Here is a 26,866-nt window from a genome sequence, read left to right on the forward strand (position 1 = left end):
AATTATTACTTTGTTAGTGCTAAGGTGTATTACAAATTTTCCTGGAAATTCCTGGAGTGTTTGGAATCTTGAGTCCTTATATCAAGCTATATTTAAGCAAGTATCTTCTAATGGGCCTTAAAAAGTAATTATGGTTTTGCCTAAAATATGGACTAAGATGAAATCTTGTTTTAACTATAGCATGTTAATTGTACATCAGTAAGAACTAAGACAACTGCATTTTTCCTTGTGTAATCAAATTATAAGACAAAACAAATCTGAGAGTTACATAAGAGAAATACTTCCTAAATTCTGGGGTTTAAAATGTTGCAATTGTTGTGGTAGCTATGGAGTTTGCAAGGGGCATGGGATCGAACTAAAGCAATTGTAACCCTTGCCAGCCTGAGGGGCCCATTTTCTCTGAATGGATTGATCCAGAAGCCCCTGCACTTGCTGGAAAGTTGTAAGCGTCTGATAGACACACAGACAAGTTTTCCAACATGCTCTTGTGTTTTATGCAGATCAGCCAAAACAAGAATGTCTGAAAGAGTTTTACAAAGGGGATGTAAAGCTTGGAATAAACAGAGAATTGAAAATAATGTCAAAAAATTGAACTTGATCTGGCTTCTTTGAAGTTAAAGTGATTAGAATGGAGCAGACTGAGATTTATAGACTTCACAGGCTTATGGGAGGGACTTCAAAAGCATAGAGGTGACAGAGGAAAATATTTTTTCAGCTGTGCAGTGACAAAAATGCAACATGGTTTCAGGGTTCTTGCAACAACAGGAAGAATAGGAAAACAAAAGGTTCTAATTTTAGTCTCTGCCAGTCATCCATGTGTCAGTATGGTTGTCTTCTACTCAGGATACTCACCTCAAATGCACTTTCAGCAGAGCACACAGCTGATAAATGGGATAAAATCTCAGTAAATACACGGGACAGAGAAACAGGAACCACCAAGACCATTTTTAAACTTAAGCTTTGAAAACTGGTCAAACACACAATGTGCACCGTTCAAAACTAGGATGTGAACAGGGATTTCCCATGACCAGTACCACAACCTATGTCACTCCTCTTCCCCTCACACAGGTTTCTGAGAGTGGCCTGTTACAACCATCCCTCTGAGTGCAAAATGCTTAAATACTAGGAGCAGTAAGGCACTGTTAACTTCTTGTTTGGGACAATCTGCCATGGGGAAGACATCTAGGTTCTATGGTTAAAATCTCCCCAAAGTGGGGAAATAAACCCATCATCAATTTAATCTCACTTCTGTGCAGCAGGGGAGGAAACATCATGGACACTGGTAAATCTAGTGCCTCTTCCCAAGAAAATATTTCCAGCTGAACTATTCAACATAGAGCTCATTAATCAATTAGAACTGATCACAACTGTGTTTTAGTGAATACCTCATCTACCATTTACTGTCCTACTACTGCACATTTCACTGCTGATCTTACCTGAACATAACTTTTAACTTTGCATTAAAAAATTAAACTCTCCGAGGAACTGTTTTTTTCCAGCTCCCCTAAATGGCACCACACTCTTCACAGTAAGAATATGGTAAGAAGTGGTTTACAGACTTAAGTTGTGCATATGAACAAAGTTATTCAACATGCATGAGTTTTTCCAGTGTGACCTGAGCGTCGTAATGCTGCAGTGATCTCCATATGACAGTTCTGTCTAATATAAAAAGATACAAGTTTGCAGACTTTGTGAACAACATTCTGTTTCTGCATGCTTGACACTTGCTCAAGCAGCCTTAGCCTTGATCAACTCTGCATGCTCCTCCAATCCAATTAATAAAATATAGAGCGCTGCTTTCTGTGCTACACCAGATTTTGAAGATTTTTAAATAGTTTATGGATAAACACACAAGTTGCTACATAAACATTTATTTTAAAAATAGTTTTATTATAAATATGCATTAAACCAGTTACTTTTACAATGTATTCCACTCACTTTGCTGGTTCCTAAAATTAACATTTCAATGAGATTCTAGGGAATTCTTTCTCTAGAAGGAGGGCATGTCCTTAATTTATGGATTCTGCAGGAAAATAGAAGGCACAAGTACAGTTGTATTTTAGTCACTGGAAATGCAGAGTAGACCCTATGACATCAGAGTATTTTCAGACACATGTTCCCTATCCACATCTGCCCAGATCTCTTCCTTCCCACTTCAGCCCTCTTCCCTTACTTACCTATGGTAACGTGTTCCCACCTCTTTCAAATAAGGCACATTCAGCTTACAAGCAGGAAAGTTAATCTCCACAGGCTCCTCATGCAACCTCCCTAATTTATTCTGTACATTTTAAAATTTATTTCTCGGGCAATTATATTACACAAAGGTCTCTTATGAAAATTAGCGAGAGCAAAATCAATAGATTTCTAGAGCAATTATTTAAAACTTATTCTACCAGTTTATATAGCTTTAGGACAGGTTCCTGATGTGCAATTCAATGTGCTAATTTAAAAAAAAAACTAAATAATAATCATAAAACTAAATACTGATGCTTTCTGGTCTGCTCTAAGAAGCTTTACAGCATTTTAAAAAGCACATAAATGATTTGACCACAACGACAAAGGCAGTGGCCAAAGAGGGCTTAAGGTAAAAAGCTGATGTAGAAACAGATTATTCCAGTTCTATCAAGTGACACCCTTGTTTTGATGAATCATAATGCTAGACTAATATTAAAATTTCAACTTAGAGTTACTATATAAATTTTGTGTTCAGCTGTCCATGCAAACAACCAAAATGATTCTTCTAAACGTTTTAATCTAAATAGTATTTGTTTCTTGTCTTGACACTACCTGAAAACAAGAGAAATATTCTACGAAAACAGGCAGCACTCTCAAATAATTAATGTAAGAAATTTTAATGCCTGTCTAAGCCTACTAATGACAAAGAAAACCCATCAGGAGTATTTCCTTTTAATTAAACCACACTAATTAGTTTTCAACAAACCTTCAGGATCAAAACAGATCTTAAATTGAGTGACTTCGCACTGCCATAAATCCTCGCCCTTTTTGCACAGCCACGTCCCCTGGACGCCCGGAGTGGACAGGGCAGGCTGCAGTCCCTGTCTCCCCGCAGCCTGGGCTACGGCACCTCGCAGAGACACGGAGCAGGGGCAGGGGGCAACGCAGGAAGGGTCAGGGCAGAAGGCCACGCATGCCATGGAGTTGGCACAAATGTTGAGGAATCTTTGTTTACACTTCTAGTTACACAGGTAAGGGAGTTCAGAATTACGGGGTTTTTTATAATAGATTCTTTATTTTTTTACTTTTCAGAAAGAACCTTTAGCAGCTCTACTTTTAGTTAACTACTGTTTGTTCCACCAGCAGCATATAATTAGAAATAAACATCAAGCTCAGTTCTTGTCTTTGTTATCTGTTTGGGAACAGTGTGGCCACTTACAGCTTATCCTCACCTATACATACACTTATATACGTATGTAAAATGTAGTCTGTGCCAACCTGCCCGGGATGTGCGTGACGATCCCAAGGACCGGAGCTCCCTCGGCCTACAGCTCCTTTCAGCCTACAGAACCCCATAGACAGGCCGAGCTTTGGGAACGGGAATAACCCGGCCCGGCCAGAGAGAAGGGCGGGCACGCGGGAAGTGCTGCTGAGGATCGGGTTTGGGAACCGGTGCCATTTTTCTAATTTAACTCGAGGGGAAATCAAGCGGTGGCAGGTTGGTGTGACAGCGCGGCTGTGGCCGTGCAAAGGGCGGCGGCCGCAGCACTGCCGGCTGAGGGGGAACCACGCCGGGATGAGCGCGGCGGGGCGCCGACCGCAGCCGGCAGCCCCGGGGGCGGGCCGGGCCCGGCCCCTGCCGTGCGGGGCGGGGACCGCGGGGTGCGAGCGGCAGCAGCCGCCATGTTTGGTGCGGGCACGCCGGGGGCGCCATGTCTGTTAAGGGCGGCTGCGGCGAAAGGTCCCTGGCTGGGCGTGCGCCCGCCCCGCACCGCCGCGGGCACCCGCACGGGAGCGCGCCCAGGGCGGCCGCGAGTCACTGCAAGGACGGGGCACTCGAGGTGCGATGGGACCCCGCACTCCGCGGAAACGCCGGGGGCGGGCGGGAGAGCGGCGCGGGCCCGCCGTGAGCGCGGCAGGGCTGGGTCTGCGGCCGAGGGTAGCCTGTGCTGGGTAAGGGAAGAGCGAAGCTGCTGGCTGAAATAAAAACCTGAACGGCCTCGCTTACGGGAAGATGTGCCCCACAGCGGCCCCGGCTGGGATTTCCTCTGCTCCCCGCCTCCTGGCGTCCTGGCCGGCCTCCCCTGGGGCAGCCGGAGTGCGAGGGACCGGAGGAGTGCGGGAGGCTCTGTCGGAGGGGTTTGCTTGTATGATGAAAGGCTGCCTCCAAAAATAGCCGTCCCCGAGAAACTTTTCACGATGGGAGTTTTCTCTGGGAGGTGCCCCAGATTACCCCAGTGGGAGATGAGTTAGCTGTTGCTTCTTTGCCTTTTTCTGGAAGCAAAACCCGTGATTTGCATCACCAAAGATGTATAGCAGCTAGCAACAATGGCTTTTGCTCGCAGGAGGCCCTGAACAGTAGCAACGCGGTGTGAATAAAAACCTTGTTTTCCTGCTCGAAGTTCAAAGTATAGCAAGAGATCAGAGGTCTGGGATCCAGGTGGTTGAGATGGGTAAGCCTTTAACTCGGGTCAGGTCAGTTGCCTTTCTTTATTGCTGGTGATATTACTCTACTCTGACAACAGGCTACCCATCTAAAACAAAGAGCAGTTGGCAGGTTCAAGGGTTACTCAAATGCTTATTTCCATGTAACTTATTATTACCAGACTGAATTCATACTAAACAACCAGATTGTAGAGTAACTTAGCCTGAAAGGGGCACTTGCTGTGCCACTTGACCCAGACCCTTCCTCAAAGCAGGGCTGGCCTCAGAGTTGCACCAAGCTGCGTGGGGCCTCATCCAGACTGAAGTAGGAGCTCCTCCATGTGAGTACTTGGCTTCCCAGAAGGTAAAATTGTAGCAAACTACCCGTATGTGTTATCTAACCTGCAGCCACTCTCCTTGTAGAAAGGACCACATGTGAAAGAGTTCTCCTTCCCATCTACTGACCTGTGTGCCCAGCTGAAAGCCAGAGGAGGAGCTTGGCAGGATGAAGCCTGTCATCGTGGTGCATGGTGGAGCTGGCCGGATCTTCAAAGAGCGAGAGGAGGGATGCCGTGCTGGTGTTGTCAGAGCTGCGCTGCGAGGTTACGCTCTCCTGAAGCAGGGAGGCAGTGCCGTAGATGCAGTTGAGGAGGCAGTACGGTCAATGGAAGATGATCCTCATTTTAATGCAGGTAATTTTTCTGAGAATTAAGTGGACTTAGAATCATATATTTCAGGTGTTTTGCCCCGATGCTTCTGAAAATCCTAGCTTGTATTATTACTGTTGCGTTAGTATTGATTTATGTACATTGCAGTGGAGTAAATGCTAGTATCACAAAATAGGTGGTTTCTCAGCATGGTATGTACTGTAATTTCTCATAGTACACTTAGGAAGATGAGTTATGCTTTTGCCATTCTTCAGTGTTATGTATCTGCCATTTAATTTGTGTAGTGCTGTTTTACTTTTCTGTAAATCTTCTGTTACTGTGCTATGTATGTCCAGTTTTAAGACATGGGCTCTTAGAGAATATTTGTTAAGTAAATGTGTCTCTTTAAGGCTCTTGGGTATACCTTGCAGCATTGTTTAATCCTGAATGCTTGACCTTTACCTATTGCAACAGAAATACTGGTTTTGGGGATTTTAGGTAATTTTCTATTCATTAATGCTTGCAATTAGTTATTTTGTAAGTAATACTAGAGAAGCAATGCAATAATGGTATATGAGTCGTAAATCTATACCTTCCTATAGTAAGGGTTCATAACTGGATTTCTTAATGAGTAATGTGAATTAATGTTAGTGGTAGTAATCAAATACTTTCTCCTCTTCTTAGGACCTCAAGTTTATTATTTTGATGAATTTCAGCAAAAATATTTCCCCACTCCCACTGTGGCATGTCAGAAAAGAACATGGAATGCAATGTAGGTGCTCAGTATTTTAGGTAACATTAGTTATGTGCTCAGTTAGTTTGCAGAGGTTCATTTATTCCATCTCACCTTGCAGTCAAGAGCAGCTTATATTTCATATGAAACTTTCATTGTTTTGTTATTGACTTGGGTTGAACATTTTGATTTTTGGAGCATTCATGCTGGAATTATGAAGTGGACTTGGAGGTGTAGTGTGTGCTTTTAAATAGTTAGCATCAGGGTGGCATGCTCTCATTTAGCTTTTACTTAACTGGACTTGAGCCTTCACCTATTGTTCAGGTAGTGGCAAGTAGTCTGTTACAGATATATCTAATTGTGTCAATGCTCATTAGGTACAGCTGCTCTCAGAATCTGGCAAAAATGAGCTGAAAGCTATGTGAAAATGACCCTGATTGGAGTGGCTGTTTAAACTCATTGTGTAGTATTTATCTTGATAAAAGGATAAAATCAGTTTTGCTGTAATATTTTCTAGGCAAACAGACATTGCTAAGAAACAACAATTAAGATGGGGAAGAATGGGCAGAACAATCAAGTTGTGTCCTTTTTTTGCTTGATAGGGTGTAGCCATGCTGTGTAGGGTCATCTTGATGTAGGTTTGGTGCAAGGGCTCAGAAGCTGTACTGGTGTATAAAATTACCATTTTAGTGACTTGTGCAGCGTAATAAAGTCATCAAGTTCTACTTGTGTGGTTGTATTTCCGTGTGATCTCTTTGGCTACAGTATGAACCAGCTTGACATCAGTACTCCAGGTGTAAGAAGTGACACTCTATTGATCCTTGCACACTCTTTCCTATGCAGCCTTTGCAGGACAGAGGACAGATCTGTCTATCCACAATTAGAGGGAGTTGGAGTACTCCTCTCAGTATCCCAGGTGTGATTAGGGTAATGTCAGACATGTTGATTATTTGTTTCCTCCTAGATTTTCTGTCTTCTGTTTTCTGTCTCTTTCTGTTTTCCAGCCCTTTGCTTAATAAGAAGCCAAAAACTTAATTTTTTCAGCACTGCTGCCAGTGGATGCCATGGCCTCAGGGACTGGTAGTCCATACCCATTGCTTTGGAAGGCAGGTGAAAAGGCAGCCTGTAACCACAGAAGGAAGGTTTCATGCTACCTGAGATCATTTGAAGTTCAGAAACTAGCTTTGCCCTGGTACACAGACTTTCATGGTGACTAGTGGAATGAGAAAAGTTGGCTTTACAGCTCTCAAAGCTGGAGGAGTTGTGGATGCCCCATCCCTACAAGCGTTCAAGGCCAGGTTGGATCAGACCCTTAGCAACCTGATGTAGTGGGTGGCATCCCTGCCTGTGGAAAGAGGTTGGCACTAGGTGATCTTCAAAGTTCTTTCCAGCCCAGGCCTTTCTGTGAGTCTATGGCAAGTGGGGTGAATTGTTCTTAGAAGGCACCTACCGGTCTCTCTTTACCACCTGTAAAAGGAGACTTGTTTAGAAAGCTGCCTTTAATTACAGAAACTGTCTGCAACTGTTTTCTGCTCAGCAAATTCTTGAGAATCCTAAAGTGTATCCTATGAGGTATGTCCAGTAGACATGGGGTACTCTTAATGTGGTGATGAAGGGGCCTTGTTGTTTCCCCTGGAGCATGGTTCTGGTCACTTATGGCTGGGAAAGGGGTACCCTGGTTCTAGTGTGAATTTTGTGAACATGGGTTAGAAAGCCTGCCCTGTCAAAGGACGTTAAAAGAGCTTTGTAGGGTTTATCTGAGAAAACAATTATTTACCAGCATAAGGAAAAGCTGGAAGAGTGATGTTCACGTGGGTGGCACAAGGAAATTACCCTGTAAGCTCTTTACAGATCAGTCTATAAGTTAATATATTGTGCATGATGCAGGACTTAACTGTGGAATAATTTAATTAGCTGGAGACAGGTAAAAATTAACTTTGGGGGTGTGTCTGTATGTGGCAGGGGCAGTTTTTGAGATTACAAGAGGCGGATTACAGGATTTAGCTGCCTTTTGTCACAGGGGATTTAATTTCATATATTCAGGTCTGAAGTACATTGATATAAAAGTTTTATGTCAGTTATTAACAGTGGTTTCTGGACTGCTTTAATGTTGGTGTAACAGAAAGGAGAAAAACCCTCCTGGATTAGTTATGTATAATGCACAGGTCTTTTTACCTGAGGTACTGAGTACATCTGCCATGTTTTGGTTTGTTTTTTTTACTTTTCAGGTTTAGTCTTCACCATCTGTATTAGCAAGGCTTGTGCACTTGATGACTTACAACCTATTATTCCTCTGTGGTACAATTATTGGCATTATTTAAAAAACATTTGCATTGTCTCATTTTGTATGTCATTAAGTTTCAATTAGGTTAATGATAGCACTGATAATTATAGAAGAAGATAACTACCAGATGTTTTATTACTTTTGTTTTATAAAATTACTTTATATACTGTTTTATTTGGTAATGGAAGAACTTTTGATTCAAGCTATTGCTACAGTAGTGAGGGGACATTTACTCTGCTCCATTAATTTTGGCAGTTTCTTGGAGTGCTGTGTGATGTTCATCTGTTGATAGGATCAAACACTATACTATTTCTTTGGGTGGTGTTGTATCCTCCTTTGGAAGAACTGCAAAGGCAAAATAGTGCACCTAAAAGCAATCTGGGGAATAAAGAATTCTGTTCATGATGGTTTGTTCATCTAACTTTAATACCAAGTATATAATTTGGATGGGATTGGAAGTGTGTTTTTAATCTTATAAAAAAGTAAAACTCAGTTTTAAAATAGATGTTGTTCTCTGTGAGACTTCTGTTAGTGGCTGGATTTTGTGGTTGTACTCAGCAGTGTTTCTGCTGGGTTTTTTGTATTTGGGAGATACTTTCGGTAAGTCAGCAAAGTGGGAAAGAGGCTGCTTGCTGAGAGCTTATAATTGAATCACCTGGGTGGTTAGCTCTTAATGACTTTCTTCTTTTTCTCTTGCCCTCTACTTTTTTTTTTTTTATTTGTCTTTAGGTTGTGGATCTGTTCTAAATGAAAAAGGTGAAGTAGAAATGGATGCCATTATCATGGATGGAAAAAATTTAGACTCTGGAGCAGTGTCTGCAGTTAAGTGCATAGCAAACCCCATAAAACTTGCTCGACTTGTTATGGAAAAGGTATGCTGATTATCTACTTGAGTATGAAGCATTTTCTTTTCCTTTGAACTTCAGCCAGTATATTGATACACCTCAGTGATGGTGTTTGTGTAGTGCTTTAAAGCAGCAAGGAAGGGAAAAATGGATTGGAGTGTTTGGAAACTATGGTCATGACCATGAAGCACTTACCTTAAGGGGTCTTGAGAAATATTTATAAACAATAGCATTCTAAGGAAATATAACTTGACCTACACATTTTGGTCTCCTGTAGTTCTGCTGCTGGTATTCAAGGCGTTTTTTTTGTTGTTTTTCACTTGTTTTTTGGAGAGCTTTTATGTTGTCACTGAGTTTTGTGCTTGATCTTGCAAGATTAGTTCACGGAAATGAATGTTCATGGCACTGAATTGAATGACCCAGTTACATATTTGGCTATGTAATGCACTCCTTTGTTGTTCTGGGTAGCCTTCTCCACTGTGACCTGATCAGGTGGTAGCACCAGTACAGTTGTAATCTTCCACCAGTAGAAGATAACATTAGCTCTATGTGGTGCTGACAGGTTTTTTCCAAGATAATAAAATTTATCATGGCAGTAAAATATTACTTGACCTTCTATATAAGATCAATCCCACCTTACTCCACTAGGAAGTCCACCTAATATTTGCTACAGCAGACTTCTCTTATTTTTCAGATATGGTGCAACTGATCTGCATGATATCTATGTCTGTTTTACTATTACAAGGCTGTGACAGTGATCAAAAAGTTTGTCCTGTCTTTGGAGTTTATATTTTCATTCTACCTAGTGCAACTGCCCCATTGTTGGAAAGGTTCATATTTATAAAAACACTTACTAATAAAAAAGACTTATGTTTCTTTAACCTTTCAAAGTTACTTTTCAGGGAACAATACCTGTTTTGGTGATCTCTAAAGATGATTGACATTTATCTTGTCCTCAATGGCCTTCAAAGCAGATAGAATTTTTTTGTGTCCTTAATTGAAAGATAGTTCTGCTTTTAAGATCAGAACATTTCACTAGCATATTGAATATAAATACTTCAGTGAAATGTATGTCTACTAGAAAGGAATGTTAAAACTTGTGATGAATATGTTTTTTCCTTCATACAGAATTTTTTTTGTTATTAACCAGATCAGTAAATGAGTATAGGTGGGAGACAGCTTCACAAGATAGAATTTGAGAATATAGATGAAGGGTTGGGGGAGAGATGTCTCTAGCATGTTAAGGTGAATGTTGCATTTTATTTTACTTTCTTCTGTAGAGAACTTATTTTAATGCCTATTGTTTACTTCTTATTCCAGAATCACTGATTTATTTTCTTTGTTGTCTTGTCTATGAAAAAAATCCTATTTTAGTCAACAAGAATAAGGTCAAAGTGTCACTGTTGAATTTTGAGAATATAACTTAGCAAAGTGTGTTTTAAAAATGAAACAGAAAACCCCAAACTAACAAAGAGAAAGCCCTCTCCTCTGTCTTGTCTATTACAAAGTCTTTCTTGTCATTGCATTGTGCTTCTGGTGTTCAAAAGTGTTGAGGCTAAATTTGAAATGAAATCATACAATTCTACTGTACAGGACCAAGTATAATGGTGTAGCCCTAACACCATAACTTTTTGTGGTACAGGCGTTATTTTTGCCAAGATGCAAAATAATCTCTGTGCATGATGATAAATTTCAAATGTAAATGTTGGCCTAAATTGCTTGATGTATCCTGAGATGAGTTTCTCTGCTTCTCCATCTCCCATAAGTGGAAATACCAATTGATGTTGCTATTCTGCTCATTGTTGCCCCTCTGTTCATCTTGGACAGGAAATTTGGGATACCAACCCAGGGTATTTCACAGTACATTTCATAGTGTGTTTTGTTGTACTGTGCTTGATTAAAAAGCATTTTTAACTGTAAGATTTGGGGGTAATAAGGGTAGTTTTCCTCGGGCCTTAAGTCTGTGTGCATAATTCCCAGTGGTTTTTGAGTGCCTCAGTACCATAAAGAATTTTGAAATATGCAGCTCCCGAAAACAAACAAACCAACCAAAACCACCCTGCACGTCTGCTTGTAATTGTATTTCCGTCCTATTATGGAGCAGTGTGGGCTCCATCTGGTGGCCAGAGTAGCTCCTCTAGTTTGTTGTTGCAACATTGTCCTTTTTGGCTGTCACTTTCCCACTGGGTTCAAACTTGTCCAAATTCATGAAGTAGAAAAAAAGGAGAACAGCAGAATAATTTCCGTTCATGGTTTACTGTACTGTTGGTCACAGGAGCTTCTAGAGGTGGAAGACTTTCAGTGCATTTACTAATGTAACAGATTCTTGAAAAAGCACTTAAATATCTGTTGAATTATTCCTGTTTGTATTGAACATAAATAGAATGATACATTGATTTTTTTTTTTTTTTTTAATTTGGGGCACGTAACCCTTCTCAGCTCCAAAACTTCATTAGGTGGGCTTCTCATGAAAATTAGAGCACTAATTCATTGGTGTATGTAAACTGTGTATGTTTTCTCCTACTCTTATTGTGCAGGACTTTACATTAGGCAAAAGACAATTTAGCTTAGAACACAGACTTCTTGAGGCAAGGGGCCAGGTTTTTTTCTGTGCTTCCAGAATTGTTAAATGAAGAACTGTGATGGTCTGAACTTAAGGCCCAGCAGAAATTTGGGGTATTTTCCCCATTTCCAGTGAAATTAGCGAAAAGTTCCAGCTTTTGTGGCTTATTTGTAAGATTTCTTGAACCCTTTTCTTGTCCTTTTAGATTACTTTATGTAAATGTCTTCTAGAAAAAGTATGCACTTTATATTAGCAAACATATTAATGAAACTAGAAGAATGAGGCAGAAAAATGTGCTTTTGCATTGTTTGACAGTGTTCTACTAGTTCTTTTGATTGACAAGAGAGTGATAAAAGACATCTTCTTGTCAGGGAGGACTGAAAAAGAAGGAAAAAAGAAAACCCAGAGTCCTATCGTAGAAGTTTATTTATCAATATGCAAGTATTTCTTGTTTATGTAGCCTAGGAAGGTGCATATATTATGCAAATTTGCATATGAGAGGGATGGAATCCTATGAAAAAGTTTTTAGAAATAACTTCCATTTTTTATTATAAAACTTTATATTTTTAAGACTCATTTAAAGGATGCTGTAGTCTTAGTTGCTGAAGAAGGCAAGGGATGGAGTACAGAGCCTTCTGGTACAGATCAAGACTAAAGCAAATTTCAAATTTCCTACAAAAACCCATGAAACAACAGAAAAAAACCCCAACCCACACCCACAAATAAAAACCAAACCTATTTTGAATGTTGCATTGTGTGCTTCTCGTGGGTTAGTGGTAGTGGCAGAGGGGGGCAGTATTGCACAAAGAAGTTGGCTTTCAAGTCGAAGAACACTGCTCATTAGTTTTGTCAGAAATAGGTTGGTTTTACATCGTCTGGTAATATGGGAGCAGCACTCAGCATGAAAGCCCAATGTCTGCTTTCACATAGACAGGGGACTTCTTCTTGTCACCCTTAGCATTCTCTAAAGCAATGCTCTCCTGAATTAAAGATTAATTAAAAAGGCATTTAAATTTTCAAACATGTTTGAAGTCGGGGCTGCAACATCAGAAATGTCTCTAAAGTGTAGTCCTCTGTCCCTGTGCAAAGGCCTTAATGCAGAGGCTGTAATTGGCTTAAGTAGAGATCAGTGTCTCTGACTTGGGAAGAGGTTTGTCTGGAATCCTTTAAAACAATGCAGTGCTATGTGTTGCTCATGGTAGTGAGTACTTGTCATTGCTTTAGAAATAACAGCAGGTGATGGTCTGCAACATCTTAACCTGTAGCTTTGAGACTGTAAATGCCCTCCAGAATGTAGCATGGTACAGAAACACCCAACCTCTGCTGTCCTTACTTCTGGCTGAGAGCGGGCTCTGTGCCATGTGGGTGCTTCGCAAGGCTCTGCAGGGCTGCTGCCTCCAGCATCATGGCTCTGTTTGCACCTCAGCTGCTCTGCTGCTGGAGGGACAGAAAGGCTGGCTGTAGTTTAGGTGCTCTGCTCAGAAATTGTTCTGTGCTCTAATGAGCAATTGACAGCTGTGTAGTTGTGCAAGAAACTGCTTACTTTTTGACACATTAAAACAAACAAAAAAATCAGATTTCAAAGCTCAGAGCTACTAATAAAGTATAAGGATTAATTAAACAAATTTATCTGGCAAACTTCTCTAAAATATGAACTAACCGAGCTCTACAGACTTTAAAGCATGGAATTAACCAAAGTTGTTGAATTAAAATCTGGTTTGGAGTGCTTTGTCAATATAGAAATCAAAATATAACTTTCAAGTATTGTTAGAAGACAGTAAACATTTCTTGGTCAAACCCATTAGAAAGTATTCTGTTCTTAAATTTGATGCTTTGAGTTAATAGAATAGCAGCCTGTTGAAGAAATATTTAAATGAAATTTAAGGAACATTTTAGTTGTATGCTATTTACATTTGTAGGTTATTTTACTAGGTGTAAAGCCTTTAAACAGGAATTTATTTAGCATTCTTTTGAATAAAAGCCTTCTAAATCTCTTAGTTAACTGGACAAAACAGTTAGTTATGTAGTAATATGGTGATTCATTTGAAACAGTACAAAACAGTTGCATACAGATTAGCTAAAGAACAAATTTACCTATTTTCCCTTTCCCATTATAGTAAGTGTTAAATTCATAGGTACAATTCTTTTCTATTGATGTTTAAACTTTGTGGTCTGGAGAACTGAAAGCTTCTTCAGCTATAGTGGAAGGGGATATGGACAGAAGTTTAGACATTTTTAAAATAAAATTTGTAATTTTCATTTTGTGGATGCTTCTAAAGATAGCAGTTATACAAAACTGCTCAGTACAAGACAAAAATAAGAATTGTCAATGAATCTCTTGTCTTTCTGCAGACAAAGCATCTGCTGCTGACTGACCATGGTGCACACCTGTTTGCTCAGGCCATGGGTATTCCTGAAATTCCAGGGGAGAAACTCGTGACTGAGAGATCCCAGGAGAGATGGAAGAAGAACCTTGAGCCAGATTCCAATCCTGAAGAGTTTCAGAAGTAGGTAAAATATATTTTATTTTCAAATTTGGGTAATTTACTTTGGGCTATCTGGTTACAAAAAACTCAAAAGAAACCAAAAACCCCCGAACGAACAAAGCGACCAAGAAAAACAAAACCCCAAACAAATAAACACAAACCTCAAAGGCCTTTATTCCAAATGTTATGTGGCTTGATACAGTCTTTACAGTGTGTCTTTCTTGAAAGCAGTAGAAAATCAAGCTTTCAATGAATTTGCTTAAACTTAAATGACTGGAACAAACTTGATGAAACTTGTTGCTGCTTAAGAAGATTATTGGTCACTTTGACAATAGTACAGGTTTTGTGGCTTTATTGGAGAACAAAGTTAGAACTTGTTACTGCTCTTAAAATCATCAGTTAAAGAAGTGCACAGAGTAGCTTTAACAAGCAGCAGATATTATTTTGTATAGCTTTTTCTGTGGAGGAACTGGTTTTAAAAATCAGTGCACATACTAAAACAAGTTAATAAAAAAAGCCCCAAAAACCTAAGTAAGGTGATCTTGGTTAAGTATTAAGTAGATGATCAGATTTGTTTTTAAATTGTATTAGATAGTTAAACAACATCAGAGTTTGACCAGCAATTCCTTCTGAGTGGTAATTGTGGCTGTTGGTTATGAAAAGGAATTAAAAAAAAATGACCAAGTTTAGTGGTGGGTGGGAAGAGCGATGCTGCTGGATGCCCAACAGCAAAATGAGCATCATTTGGAAAATAAGCCAGTCTCATATAGAGTAGAGAGGAAGGTTGAGGGGAACAGTAAAGGACTGAAAAACATCAGGTGTCAAGAATGATTTCTGTGCCTCTGAGGTAGGCATAGTCACTTAATTGTTTTGAGCTTCCATTTGTACATCCATGGTTGTGGTGCAGGAAAACACTGTATTACATTACATAAATGCTGTATTATGTGCTGTTCATCTGTTTTGTGAAACAGGAGTAATGGCAGGAGCAGAGCTGAATTTGTAGATTTGAAGGAGGAAATTTCTTCTGTGAGCATGTTAATTAAAATCCATGAAATGATAAATTACAACCTGTATGTTACTTTCAGTAAATTGCTGGAAGGGAAAACAAAGTAATGAGACAAGCATGGATATGGTCTTGTAAACAAAGTGATGTTGTTCCTTGACCATAAGGTCTTGGTCATAATTTGTTTTGTATCTAACAGAAGTGGTTTTTTGATCCATGGTTTGTCCAAGGACTGTGTGGTATTGTCATTGATTGTGAAGAATTTTGAGCATGGTGTAACCACCACTGTCTCTTGTTCTCTTGAACATACCAGTTGGAATAGCATGGCATTTAAGTCTTCATTCATTCCTCATAACTGCTTCTTTTTTTTTCTTTTTTTTTTCTTTTTTTTTTCTTTTTTTTTTCTTTTTTTTTTTTTTTTTTTCTTTTTTTTTTTCTTTTTTTTTCTTTTTTTTTTTTTTTTTTCTGAAAACAGTGTTAGGCCTCTTCAGTTCCAGCATGGACTTCTGGAATATCTGATAGTAAAAAGCTTGTGTATTTCTGAAAGGCTGAAGACTTTTTCTTGTCCTGGCCATGCTGGTTTTTTTTTCTGAAAACTAAAACATCAGCACAAATTCACAAAGTTTAAAACAGGTCTTTTTTTAATGCAAACCCATTTCATTCTGTATCACACGTGGAATGTTCTTTTTCCCTGTTATGTCCACAGTGATTATGCAGAAACTTGCCTGAGGCGAACAGACAGAAGGTGAAGTAGTATTAGTCAGAGGCAACATAATACCAGATCATACTGGGAATTTGAAGGTTGGTGTATATTTTACTTCCAGTCCCCTGATCCTCACAGTGTTGGAAACCCTGGGGTTTCATAGGCTTTGCAGGTCAAGTCTGGAGTCTCCACAAGAGACACCTTTCTCCTCTGCTGGTTAGAAGCTTGCGTTGATTTGTGCTGAAAGCTTAGGATTCCATTGTGTCTGGAACATTCCATCTTGCACACCTTTTGCCAAGAACAAGGTGTGATTTATCTGCACACTGCAAAGACTCTGGCAATACCCTAGTTAAGAATTATTGGAGTTTGCCTGAGAATCCCACAGAAAGGGTGTTGAGTCTTGCTGTAAGGTAGTAAATGGGCTCCTAGCCCCACTGGGAATCACCATGCTAGAGTAACTTGAGGAGGTACTAACTAACAAGGACCCTAAAACAATAAACAGAAAACCCCACTACTGATGCAGGGCTGAGACAAAATAGCAGGTAACTCATTAGTTAAACAGGGACAGTGTGAATACATGTCACTTCATGGGTATTGGATAATGCAAGATTTAGACAAAAGGAAATGAACAAATCCAAATAATACATTCTGTATCACAGTATATGCAGTATATAGGAATAATTCTTGATTGAAAAAATCCCTAAGAGCATCCTCTGGTACACCACAGGTACTTGTTGAGGTTCTTGCTATTATCAATAACTAAAAATAGAGAGATGGTTATAATTTGATAGCAGTTTTGTGTTCTTTGTTAATGTTTTGGAGTCAAGTAGCCAGGCAAAAAAATTTATTTGTATCTTCTTTGTTCTGAAGATGATCAAAAGAAAGGTTACACTAAAGCAGTAAAATAAGGAACTGTAAGAAATCAAGTGTAGTTGTCTGTTTGCTCACCTGCAGATGAGGTGTGTTGGACACATTCACTTTGTTATTTATTGCCAGTTGTGCTCTCATACCAAAACAGGTAATTACTGCCTGTGTCATCTGTGTGCTTTTATTTTCACAGTTGCTTAAGGTAAATACTTATCTAAGAAAATATACCTCTGGATACATCTTTCTTAGTTTCTCAGGAGGATCTAACTTTAGTTGGTTGAAGGGTGCTACATGAATGTGCAAGGGAGTACTGAATTTACTAATGTTCTTTTCAGCAAATCACTTCTAACAGATGGATGGGTGGGAAGCCCATCTGCACCATCATATCAGTTTGAGATGAGGTCTGTCTCTACGTAAATGTCAGAGCAGCCTATAAGGCCTGTGATTCATCAATCAACTTGGAATTGCTGTGAATGAAGTGTAGGGACTGACAGTATGATATTTTACATAAGCAGGGGGGAACAGGAAGTTGGGTCTCTGAGAAACTGGCTGTGGGTTTCAAGGTACACAAAGACTTTGTCTGACTTAATTAGCTTAGGTTTTGCTAATTACCAGTGCCCAGGCAAATTTGAAAGGTATTCCTTTTCCAGTTGCCTGTTGGGTGGCTCCTTGAAGGATTGTTACAAATTATTTTCCTGTGTGGAGGGATTTAGATTATTTTGGGGGTTTGGTATACTTTGGTATACTTCTCCTAGTCACATACTGGTTCATACGTGAATTGCTAAGACTGGAATATATGGGTATTTAAACTGTTGCTTCTCAGTAATGTCTCACTTCTCAGGGCAGCAACTGTTACAATAAGTCACAACAGGCTTTTTTTTTTTCTGTACACAACTACACACGTCTATTTTTAGCAGGCTATTGTATATGTCTTTTCTGTGTTGAAGAAATAAAGATCTAGTTGAGACTTCTGTTTTCTTCAGTGTCTGAAGATTTTTAAACCAATGTGCAGTTTCAGCAGAGTCTACTGGCCAAGTGATTTAAACCTCAAGATTATGTAGCTACAGAGTACAAAGACTAAAGTATGTCTTAATGATGCATTGTGAGCAATACTAGTTGAAAGGAAAATAAATAAGCTTTTTCTTTTTTTTTTATAGCATTCAAACATTAAGGGGAGTAAGGAAAAGGAAAGAGGAGGAGCAGGAAGGAAATGATTCAGGGCATGCATAACATTACTGTCCTTTTCTGTATTCACTCATTTACGTGCATTGTCATTAATAATTCCGGTTAACCTCCTGTTGAAACAGTGGAGCCAATTGTTGCATCTTCGAGTTGCCATTTAGGGGAAAGTTGTGTGTGAGTTTGTGTGTCAGCCAAAAAACTACTCCAGAACTCTAATGACTAGAAGTATTTCTGCCTTGTGTGCTTTTGTTTTGTGGGTTTTTTTCCTCCCCAAGTTTCCATGCTATGAAAGTAAACAAGTCATGGGGGAAAGATTAAAAAAAAAAGAGTTTTCTACTCTATTAAATACAAAGCTTGTGAGAATTATTGCATGTTTCTTGTTATTTTTGTAATGAAAAGCATGGCAAAAATAGCTTCATGATGAGTAGTAATTCTGTTGTAGAAATCTTCTTTAAAGCTACCTGGGAAATAAAGGCAACGTGCTTTGGCAGGTATGCTTTAATTCTGTCTAATTTTATGAACTGTTTTTCTTGGCAGAGACCTTGGAACAGTTGGTGCTGTTGCTATAGACAGTGAAGGCAATGTAGCTTGTGCAACATCCACGGGAGGACTCTCTAATAAAATGATCGGCCGTGTTGGTGACACAGCATGCATAGGTATGGGGTGTAGGATCTTGCCTTTCTCTTTTTGGGGGCATCTCATTTAAAGAAAGAAAAAAAGGTATTGCAATTGTCCTTTTCATTAGTCAAACAAAACATAAATACTAGTCCATCTGAAATGGAGGTCTAACATTCAAATCTATCAAAGCTAAACCTCCTTACAGCTTGGAGATATGCAAGAAAGAATTAGAAAACGGGGATGGGAGTTTGTTTTTTCTGTCCTTTCTTCAATGCTAACACCTGTGTTTCCTTTCTGTTGATTCTGATCAAGCTCTCCTTTTTTATGGCTCTGCTTTCCACTAAGTCAAAAACTGTAGCCTGTTCCATATTACGATGCTGTTTCCTCAGTACTTAAGGAAGTAAGTGTAATTGCAATTACTACTTGTTGTATCAGTGAGCAAGAATTATAAAGTGACTCGCAAATTTGAGTAAATTCCTGTTCTTAAGAGAGCCCTGATAAGACTGTCTCAGAACCTAATAGATGTGGCGTGGAATAAAGGAAATATTTTAAGAGATTTCTTATCCAAGTATAAAGAGACACTTGAAATCCTTCCCGCAGACTTGCCAATTGATTGCTTCAGGGTTCTACCATACAGCTGGGATTTGGAAAACAATTATTTTTAGTAAAACATGTTCCAAACTCAAATAGCATTGCTGTTGGCAGTATGTGATTATTATAAAACTGTCTTTCTTTTGCATACAAAGTTACTGACATTTTGGTATCCTCTGGATTTTGACTATGGTTTTCAGTTTTGTGTCTGGCTGCAGCCTTCTGACTGCAAATACCCTCCTCCTGTGTAGATTATGTTCAGGGTTGTTATAGTTGGGGACATGGTTTGTGAAGGAGAAGTGAAACTGGGCACTTTTGAGCATATTGCTTGCAACTTTTGGTCTTGCTAGGCATCTTCAGGATTTGATACAGAAATGTCAGCTGTGCTCTTAAACATCAGAGGCTTTGGTAAAGCGGCATTGACTTAATATGGCAGTGTTTTTCCACATGTTACTCAGAGTCCATTAAAAGGGTCTGATCAAGAAAGCACAGAAGGGAAGAAACTTTCATTGCTCTTCTAAGGCCTCTTTCCCCTCCCCCAGTACTTTGTTTATAATGCTGTGGTATGTTTCTTCCTAGCTCCTGGGAAATATTTTTCTTAGGAGATGTGCTAGAAATATGGGTATTGAGCAAGCAGAAGCTTGGTAGAGAACAGGGTGTGGAATGGGCCAGCAAAACAAGGATGGGAGAAAAGAAAAAAGGAGGGAAGGGGAGTTCAATAGAAGAAACACTCTGCTTGTGGTGAGGACTTTGAAGATTCTTCAGGGGTGCTTTGAAATTTTACTAGAGCCCATGCTCTTCAAATCTCTTGTATGCTGTGGAGGGTAAGTTCCTCTCAAACTGGTCAGCTCACAAATGTCCTCACTAGATCTTCCTTCAATCTTCTCAATTGATATGACCTGGCATTCTGCATCCTGTCCCTATCTTGCTGATCTTCAGTATACCCCCCTTGCTGTTCTGGAAAATATTTTTGCCCATTCCTGTGGAGTGTTGGCCTGCTTCTGCCTCTTGTACACAAACAGATCACTAGTCTTCTCTCTCAACTTGGCAACTGACTTGCTCCAACTGTTGTTCATCTCTTTCATATATTTTACTTTTCATATTGTGGCAGAAATGAGAAGGAACCTTTTCTGATGCTTTGCTTTCAGAAATACATGGAGCTAATGGACCTAAAGAAAGAAATGTTTGGTACCTATTTTAAACAATGCCAGGCTTTTAAATCATATTACAGAATATTGCCTTCTTTTTTTTTTTTTCCCTTTGAAAAGGAAGTGGAGGTTATGCTGACAACTGTTCTGGTGCCACTTCAACCACAGGACATGGGGAGAGCATTATGAAAGTGGTCTTAGCCCGACTGATTCTCTATCACATGGAGCAAGGTATATTCCAAACTTGCTGTAATCTGAAGTAAGGAGGATAGGAAACATTGCCTAATCACAGGTTTCAGTGTATATACTATCATCCTAAAACAGCTGTCAGAAGAGTTGCTCTAAGGGGTATGTGGATGGGTTAAAACAAAAACTTTAGAAACAAAACCAAGTATTAAATTATTAATAAAGCTAAAATAGCTGAAGTAAACAGAATTATCTCTGCTGCCTGATACTGAATCATGCTTCAGATCAGTGTACACTGAAAGACATTACTGTATACTTTGTTTAGCAGAAGTTCTCTTTAATAATTTTTCCCAATTACAAACTAAAAATCTGTGAACAAGAAAAAGAAAACAAGTAAAAATAAGATACATTTAAGGGAGCAGTGAGGGAGGGCTAGAAACAGATAACTAGAGCTGAAATAGAAAGTATAGTGTATTGCCTTTCTAATAAACTGTAAAGGTCATTATTGTAACAACTCTGATTACAGCAACAGAAATTATTTTAAGACTTTTTAACTATGATTTCAATTTACATTTTGTTTTGGAAAATGTACTAAACATACTGGTGGGTATGTGGTAAACAGCTGACACAGTATGTCTTATGTGACTGTAATACAATCTGACTGTGGGATGACCCTTTGTAGCTTTACCTTCATGACTTAGTCTGTCATCTAAACCCTTGATTATGTTACAGCCTGTAAACATAGCCAGACAACAAACTTGTGTTGCATGCAGTTCAAGAATCATTAATATAGATATCACGATTATTTTTAGAAATAAAATAGTTTTGGAGCAGTACAGTGTAACTTGCTTTGAGATCAACCAAAGTGGAAATAGTTGGAAAACACTCAATTTACATTTTCATTGGAGAAGCAGTAAGTAGAGAGACAAGTAACAGCTGTGAATATTTTTGTTGTGCTTTATAGGGCTGTTTGCATATAATGAGTGCATTCCTCTAAATCTTATAGCTGACATGACAGTTTCAGCATAAAATACAACCTACAGATTATTTCCCAAAGCTCTTAACACGTTATGCTCTCCCTTGACTCTCTAAATTACGTCTCTAAGTATTCAATTTGTAAACAGCTTTCTAAGCTCTTGTCTAAACTGTATAAACCAGTTTCTTCTCTGGCTTAAAGTTAACTGCATTGCAAGACTTATGCATTGATAGCAGTTATCTGGCTTGTGATTAATCAATTTGAAAGGCAAATGAGGCTCAAATTAAAAAGTTTATTTGAAAAAAAGAAAATTAACCCACATGTATTCATGTCTAGTTTGTTTGCACTTGTTCACCCTGTCCATGCTTGCTTTACCTTCATTCATCCTGCCCAGAAGTATAACTCAGCTGCCAGGCAAACACGTCAGCAATTAGATTCCCCCCGGCCCCTCCTCTCAACATATTTCCATGAAGGCACTGAAAACAAACCCTTAAGTTGTTATAGCTTTTTGAGTCCTTGAATAGTGAGCTGAAGTTGCATGTGTAAGAACAACTGCAGAGCCCTCAAAATTCTGTTCAGCTATTTGGTAATTCGCATACTAAATACTCTCTTTTGGACAAATGCTGCAAAATTTACTTCTGTGTTGCAGGAGCGAATTGCTTTGGCAGTCTTAACAGCTGTTGAAATTTCATTCTTATGGTGGCAGCTGTTGTCTTGGTGAAAAATCAAACAGTGAAATACTGACCCTTTGAAGACAGTGCCACTGACTTGAATAGTCAGTGTCACCCGTGCATCAGAGTAAGGAGCTTTATCCTGTCAGTCACCAGTGCTGTGAATAATTCTGACTCTGCTGGTTTTATTTGGTTTTAACTCAAAATTTGCAGGGAAGGCATAAAGGTCAGGTTTTGTTCTATAACCTAGACTGTGTAACATTACTGAGGGTCTATATCTTAGGGTAATTAGGCCAAGCCAACTGCATTCCTGAATGCATATTTAAGCTTGTAGTGAACAATTATTTTGCAGCTATTACAGGCCTGTGTGTATGATGTACCTATTAAATTTCATTTATTTAGAAAATATTCCTGTTAATATAAATCAAGTAGAGAAAAGCTAAAGTTGCATTGCTGGTCCTTTGTCTGATGTCTAGTACATTGAGACCTCATTTTGCCTGATGGTTTCAGAAGTTTCAGGAAGAGTCATGCTGATGTCTGCTTTTGATAAATTATGACAATGTGTAGTACGTGCCTTGAGCTCTGTTGCAGCCAGTGGAACTAGAACAGAGATGATGACTGAAATTTTCGACTGTTTTGATGGGTGTTTTTTCAAATTATAAATGCTTTAGATCTAACTTGTCATAACCTTTGATGAAAACCTTGCAGATTGACATTTTTTTTCTAGTCAAATGATGACATAAGAAGTGGTGTGTCTTGAACATAAAGTTTGTGAGTTAGTTTTTATTAAACAAACTAATAAATTCTGAAACAAACTAATTCTGAACTGAATCAAAATCAGAAGCTATGTAAATAAATACTTGGGGCAATACTGCACCGTAGCAGCTCTTCACAGCTGTCCAGAGCCTTTCCAAAAATGCTTCCTTTGTTAGACTGGAAATTTCTTGCCAATTTAGTTGAAAGAGAAGTTAGATTTGACTGGTTCCATGGGGAGGGGTGAAATTTTAAGAAAATTTAAAAACTGTCAGGACAGGTCCTGTGAAGTGATTTTGTTTTTCTTTTCAGGAATGTCACCAGAGGTAGCAGCGGACACTGCATTAGACTACATGAAGACACGAGTTGGGGGTTTGGGGGGTGTCATTGTTGTCAACAAGGCAGGAGAGTGGGCAGCAAGGTTCTCCACCAAGCAAATGTCCTGGGCTACTGTAAAGGATGACAACCTGCATTATGGCATTTATGCTGGGGAGAAGCATATAAAGTCTGTTGATGAAGCTCTTGCATCTGAAAGGGAGGGATTCTAAGAGTGAAGAAAGCTGACTGACAGAGAAGAATGAAGATCTCCAGTTTTTGCTGGAGGACAATGACAGTTGATTTTGTCTTTCTGAAAGATCTTTTGGTTCACAGGCATTACCACATTTACAATCAAAACAAAATCTGGACATTGTTCTTTGGTGGACATGTGTATATGTGTAGTCTTTTAATACCTTTGTGAAATCAGATACTCCTTTTTTAGATAAGAAAGAGAATGGTCTTTAGGTTCCTTGGTTAGCATGCCTTAATCTTACATTAAAGGGAGCCTGAGTTTCAGTATTAGAGAAACTCCTTTCCACATCCATTCTCAGAGACTCCTGCCAGGATGATTTGAGAGAAAAATACCTATTAATTAAAAGCTGAATTTTGAAAATCCAGAGTCTTTTGAGCATCCATCTCATGGTACCAGCTTGCTAATGGTCAATGAAATACCACCAAAGAGCAGTGAAAAGTTGAGATGAAAATTGTTCTCACAGGCTTGAGGTAACTTGTCACAGGATATAATGGAGTAAAGAAAGTAACTTTCTCCAGAGAAGGGAAAGGTGATGCTAAAGAGTTCTAATTCCATTCATTGACATCACAACCAAGTAGGCTAGAATGTTTCAAACTGTATGTGGACAGTTAACAGGAAAGGTGCTATGGACTTAGTATCTGGGGTAGTAATAGAGAAGGTCATGCTTTTAATAAAAATAACAGCAATCTTTTCTACTCAAATGCAAAGGTGATAGGCACCTTTTAAGTCAAAACATGAGACAGAGATGCTGATTAACTGGAAAAATAATTATCTGAAAGTAAGTGATCAAAGCAAGTTGTACTAAAATAAATAAAACTGCCTGTTAACAAGCTTCTTGTGTGAAGTCTGAAACATTGTCTGGAGAGATTTTCTTTTTTTAAAAAATTGATACTCTTACTTCTACTACATTTTCTTCATTAGGATTTTGTATTTTTAAAAGAAAAATTCCTTTTTTATTTTCTGACTCTCAACTATGTTTTTTTTTGTGTTAAGAACTGTAATAATTTTATGCATTTCAGCTGGTGACTAGATTTTCTCTTACATGCCATCATTCTATGGAATGTTCCCTTCACAAGATAGCCCAAATAATCATTACAAAAATCTTAAATTGTGGTTTGAAACCACTCCTACCTGGGTCCCAACTACAATAAGCTGTATTACTGAGTTTGCATATACAGAATAGTAGGGTTGCCAAGACTGTCCAAACTTGCTCTGTGCTTTTTGGTTTCTTGGACGTTGCAGGTGATTGGATGTAGACAGCAACGGTTCAAGAGAAGATGGCAGATGCAAACCATGACCCTGGAGTACTTATGCACTTCTTTTCAACAGAAGATCATGCTGAAAATGGCTGCTACCTGATCATCAGAAGTTCATAAAACAGTAACAGTAATTCTAATGTGCTCATTGGTAGAAAAAAGTACCCTTCTATTGAGTAAAAACGAGATACCAATCCTACAGGGCCTGCTATTCTCTGGGGGTAAAAAAGGTAGCTTCCTTTCCAAAATATATCCAAAGTATTTGTCATCAGGAATCTGCTTTGTTTATCTCACCTGTCCCTACTGGAAGATAAAATAGGAGAATAACCTCTATGAGTTCAGTCAAAATTCACTTTGCAGCATTATTTTCAGGAAATTGCTCAGTGGGTTTTTTTAAAATGAAAAATAATCCAACCTGAAGTATGTTTTGTAGAGCTAAATGGTTATGCATATAGGCATGGATGTAGGCTGCACACAAGAATACAAATATCTTGTCATATATACTGACTTTTTCAGATGAAAGAGTGCATGGAAGGCACAATCCTTATAACCTTTCCTTTGCTTAAAGTAAGTGCAGGGAGGTGTGTTTACCCTCCAGTACCCTACAGTACTGCCGTAACACCTGGTGTACCTTCTTTGTAAAGCTGTTTGTGTGTTAACAGTTTTTGTTCTGGTCAGGCTCCAAGCTGACCAAAACCCAAGTGATGGTTAGTGTAGCAGCAAGCATAAGCTGATACACCTGCTGGGTCCTTGATTGGCAAGGATTTGGAGCTGTGCTAACCCTGCCAGTTGGCTTTGGGTTGGCTTTGAACAAGTTCACATCGACCCAAAAGGCACCAGAAACCTCAGCAGCACTACACACAGGATCTCAGGGATGTCAGAAGGAATAGTAAATAGCTACTAATTCACCTCAGCTGTTCTCAGGAATACCATGTAATAAATTGCTGGCACTTGACAAAGTCATTATCCTCTATAGGTTCTTCTGTCACTCATAACTAGAGTCGCTGGGCACCTTCCAACAGTGCGTTAAGCACTGTGGCTGCCATCTGCTCTCTATGATTTCTTCTGCATAACCTTCCCCTTGGTGCCATGCTCTTTATGCCTTTCCTATAAAAACTGATTTTCAGAAATAGATATGGGCTGTTATGTTGCCTAAAATCAAAAGACAAAAACTTGCAACTGATAAAAAGTATATCTTTAATGAAGCATATATTTCAGGTGCACAGAAATGGCTACCTGCACGTGTGATAAAGGATTGCTATAATTATTATAAGGTTAATTAATTAGTATATCTAGCAGGTCCATCCAGTAGGAGATCAGTTTCCCCAGTAACCGACCCTTAATCAGCCCCTTGGAGTTGGTATAGGGGTATTTGTTATGTCTCTTAAGTTCTGGTGGAGAACCAGATATTCTTGTCAGAAATTCTCTTCCTAAGAATAAGACTAAACAGAATTTCAAGAATGTGTTAGAAAGAGCTACCTTATTATTCTAAAATGTGAGAAACAGCAAGAAAAGTACTAGAAACCATACAGCAAGAAATAAAAATCTAAAAAGCTATGAATATATGAAAAAGCTAAAAATCTTCAGCTATCAGTTATACCTTTCCAGTTCATGTGTGACTGGGAATGACTACCTGTGCCTTACATATGGATTGATGGCATTTGATAATCTTCAGGCTGTAGTTTGCTCCACAGTTCAAATGATGTCAGCTCAGGCAAAGCACCAGTCCAGGCATTCAGGGCTATATGCTTCTCTCCCAGGTACTGACCAGCACTCAGTAAAGGTATGTGATTTCCTCACCTGATCTAGAGAGGAGGGAGACCTATTATAGGATAGTGTTCCTCTTCCTCCTAAGGGGGAATGGCAGCAAATGGTCAGGGATGTGGTAGACCTATTTTCAAAGAAGCTTGAGAGCTGGGGATGGAAGAGTTTTCCTCTCTCTCTTGCTTTAGCCCTTTCAGTTATGTTCTTTAGCTAGAACAGGGTGAGACTTTGTTGCAGATGATGTAAGAGGTTGCTGGTGTTGCACGGGACTCCCTAATGTTTTAATATGCTTACATGTTGTCTGACCTTTGTGAACATTGAGAAACCACCCTTTATAAGGGCTTTAACATTTAACAGCTTTTATAAAAGTAGTTGCAAGATGCTGAACTTAGGGGGGATACCAACAGCAGGACAGGAAGC

General features: G+C 39.0%; 1 protein-coding gene across 4 annotated transcripts in view; it reads left to right on the forward strand.

Annotated features, from left to right (window-relative positions):
• Window positions 1–3,567: 3,567 nt before the first annotated feature.
• The window catches only part of ASRGL1 (asparaginase and isoaspartyl peptidase 1), a 248,901-nt gene continuing 225,602 nt past the window's right edge, over window positions 3,568–26,866 (forward strand). The window contains exons 1-7 of one of the 4 annotated variants that reach the window (XM_036380919.2): window positions 3,568–3,673; window positions 5,023–5,291; window positions 8,993–9,135; window positions 14,024–14,178; window positions 18,450–18,568; window positions 20,390–20,500; window positions 23,168–24,258. In XM_036380919.2, coding sequence (XP_036236812.1) covers window positions 5,105–5,291; window positions 8,993–9,135; window positions 14,024–14,178; window positions 18,450–18,568; window positions 20,390–20,500; window positions 23,168–23,403 — 951 coding nt within the window. In that variant the 5' untranslated portion in view covers window positions 3,568–3,673; window positions 5,023–5,104 and the 3' untranslated portion in view covers window positions 23,404–24,258. Of the gene's footprint in view, window positions 3,674–3,884; window positions 4,017–4,060; window positions 4,129–5,022; window positions 5,292–8,992; window positions 9,136–14,023; window positions 14,179–18,449; window positions 18,569–20,389; window positions 20,501–23,167; window positions 24,259–26,866 lie in introns of those variants that run through there. The other 3 variants (XM_036380917.2, XM_036380918.2, XM_054514460.1) reach the window with 3 other exon arrangements.

This window comes from Molothrus ater, chromosome 3 (assembly GCF_012460135.2).
Source record: "Molothrus ater isolate BHLD 08-10-18 breed brown headed cowbird chromosome 3, BPBGC_Mater_1.1, whole genome shotgun sequence".
Taxonomy (NCBI): domain Eukaryota; kingdom Metazoa; phylum Chordata; class Aves; order Passeriformes; family Icteridae; genus Molothrus; species Molothrus ater.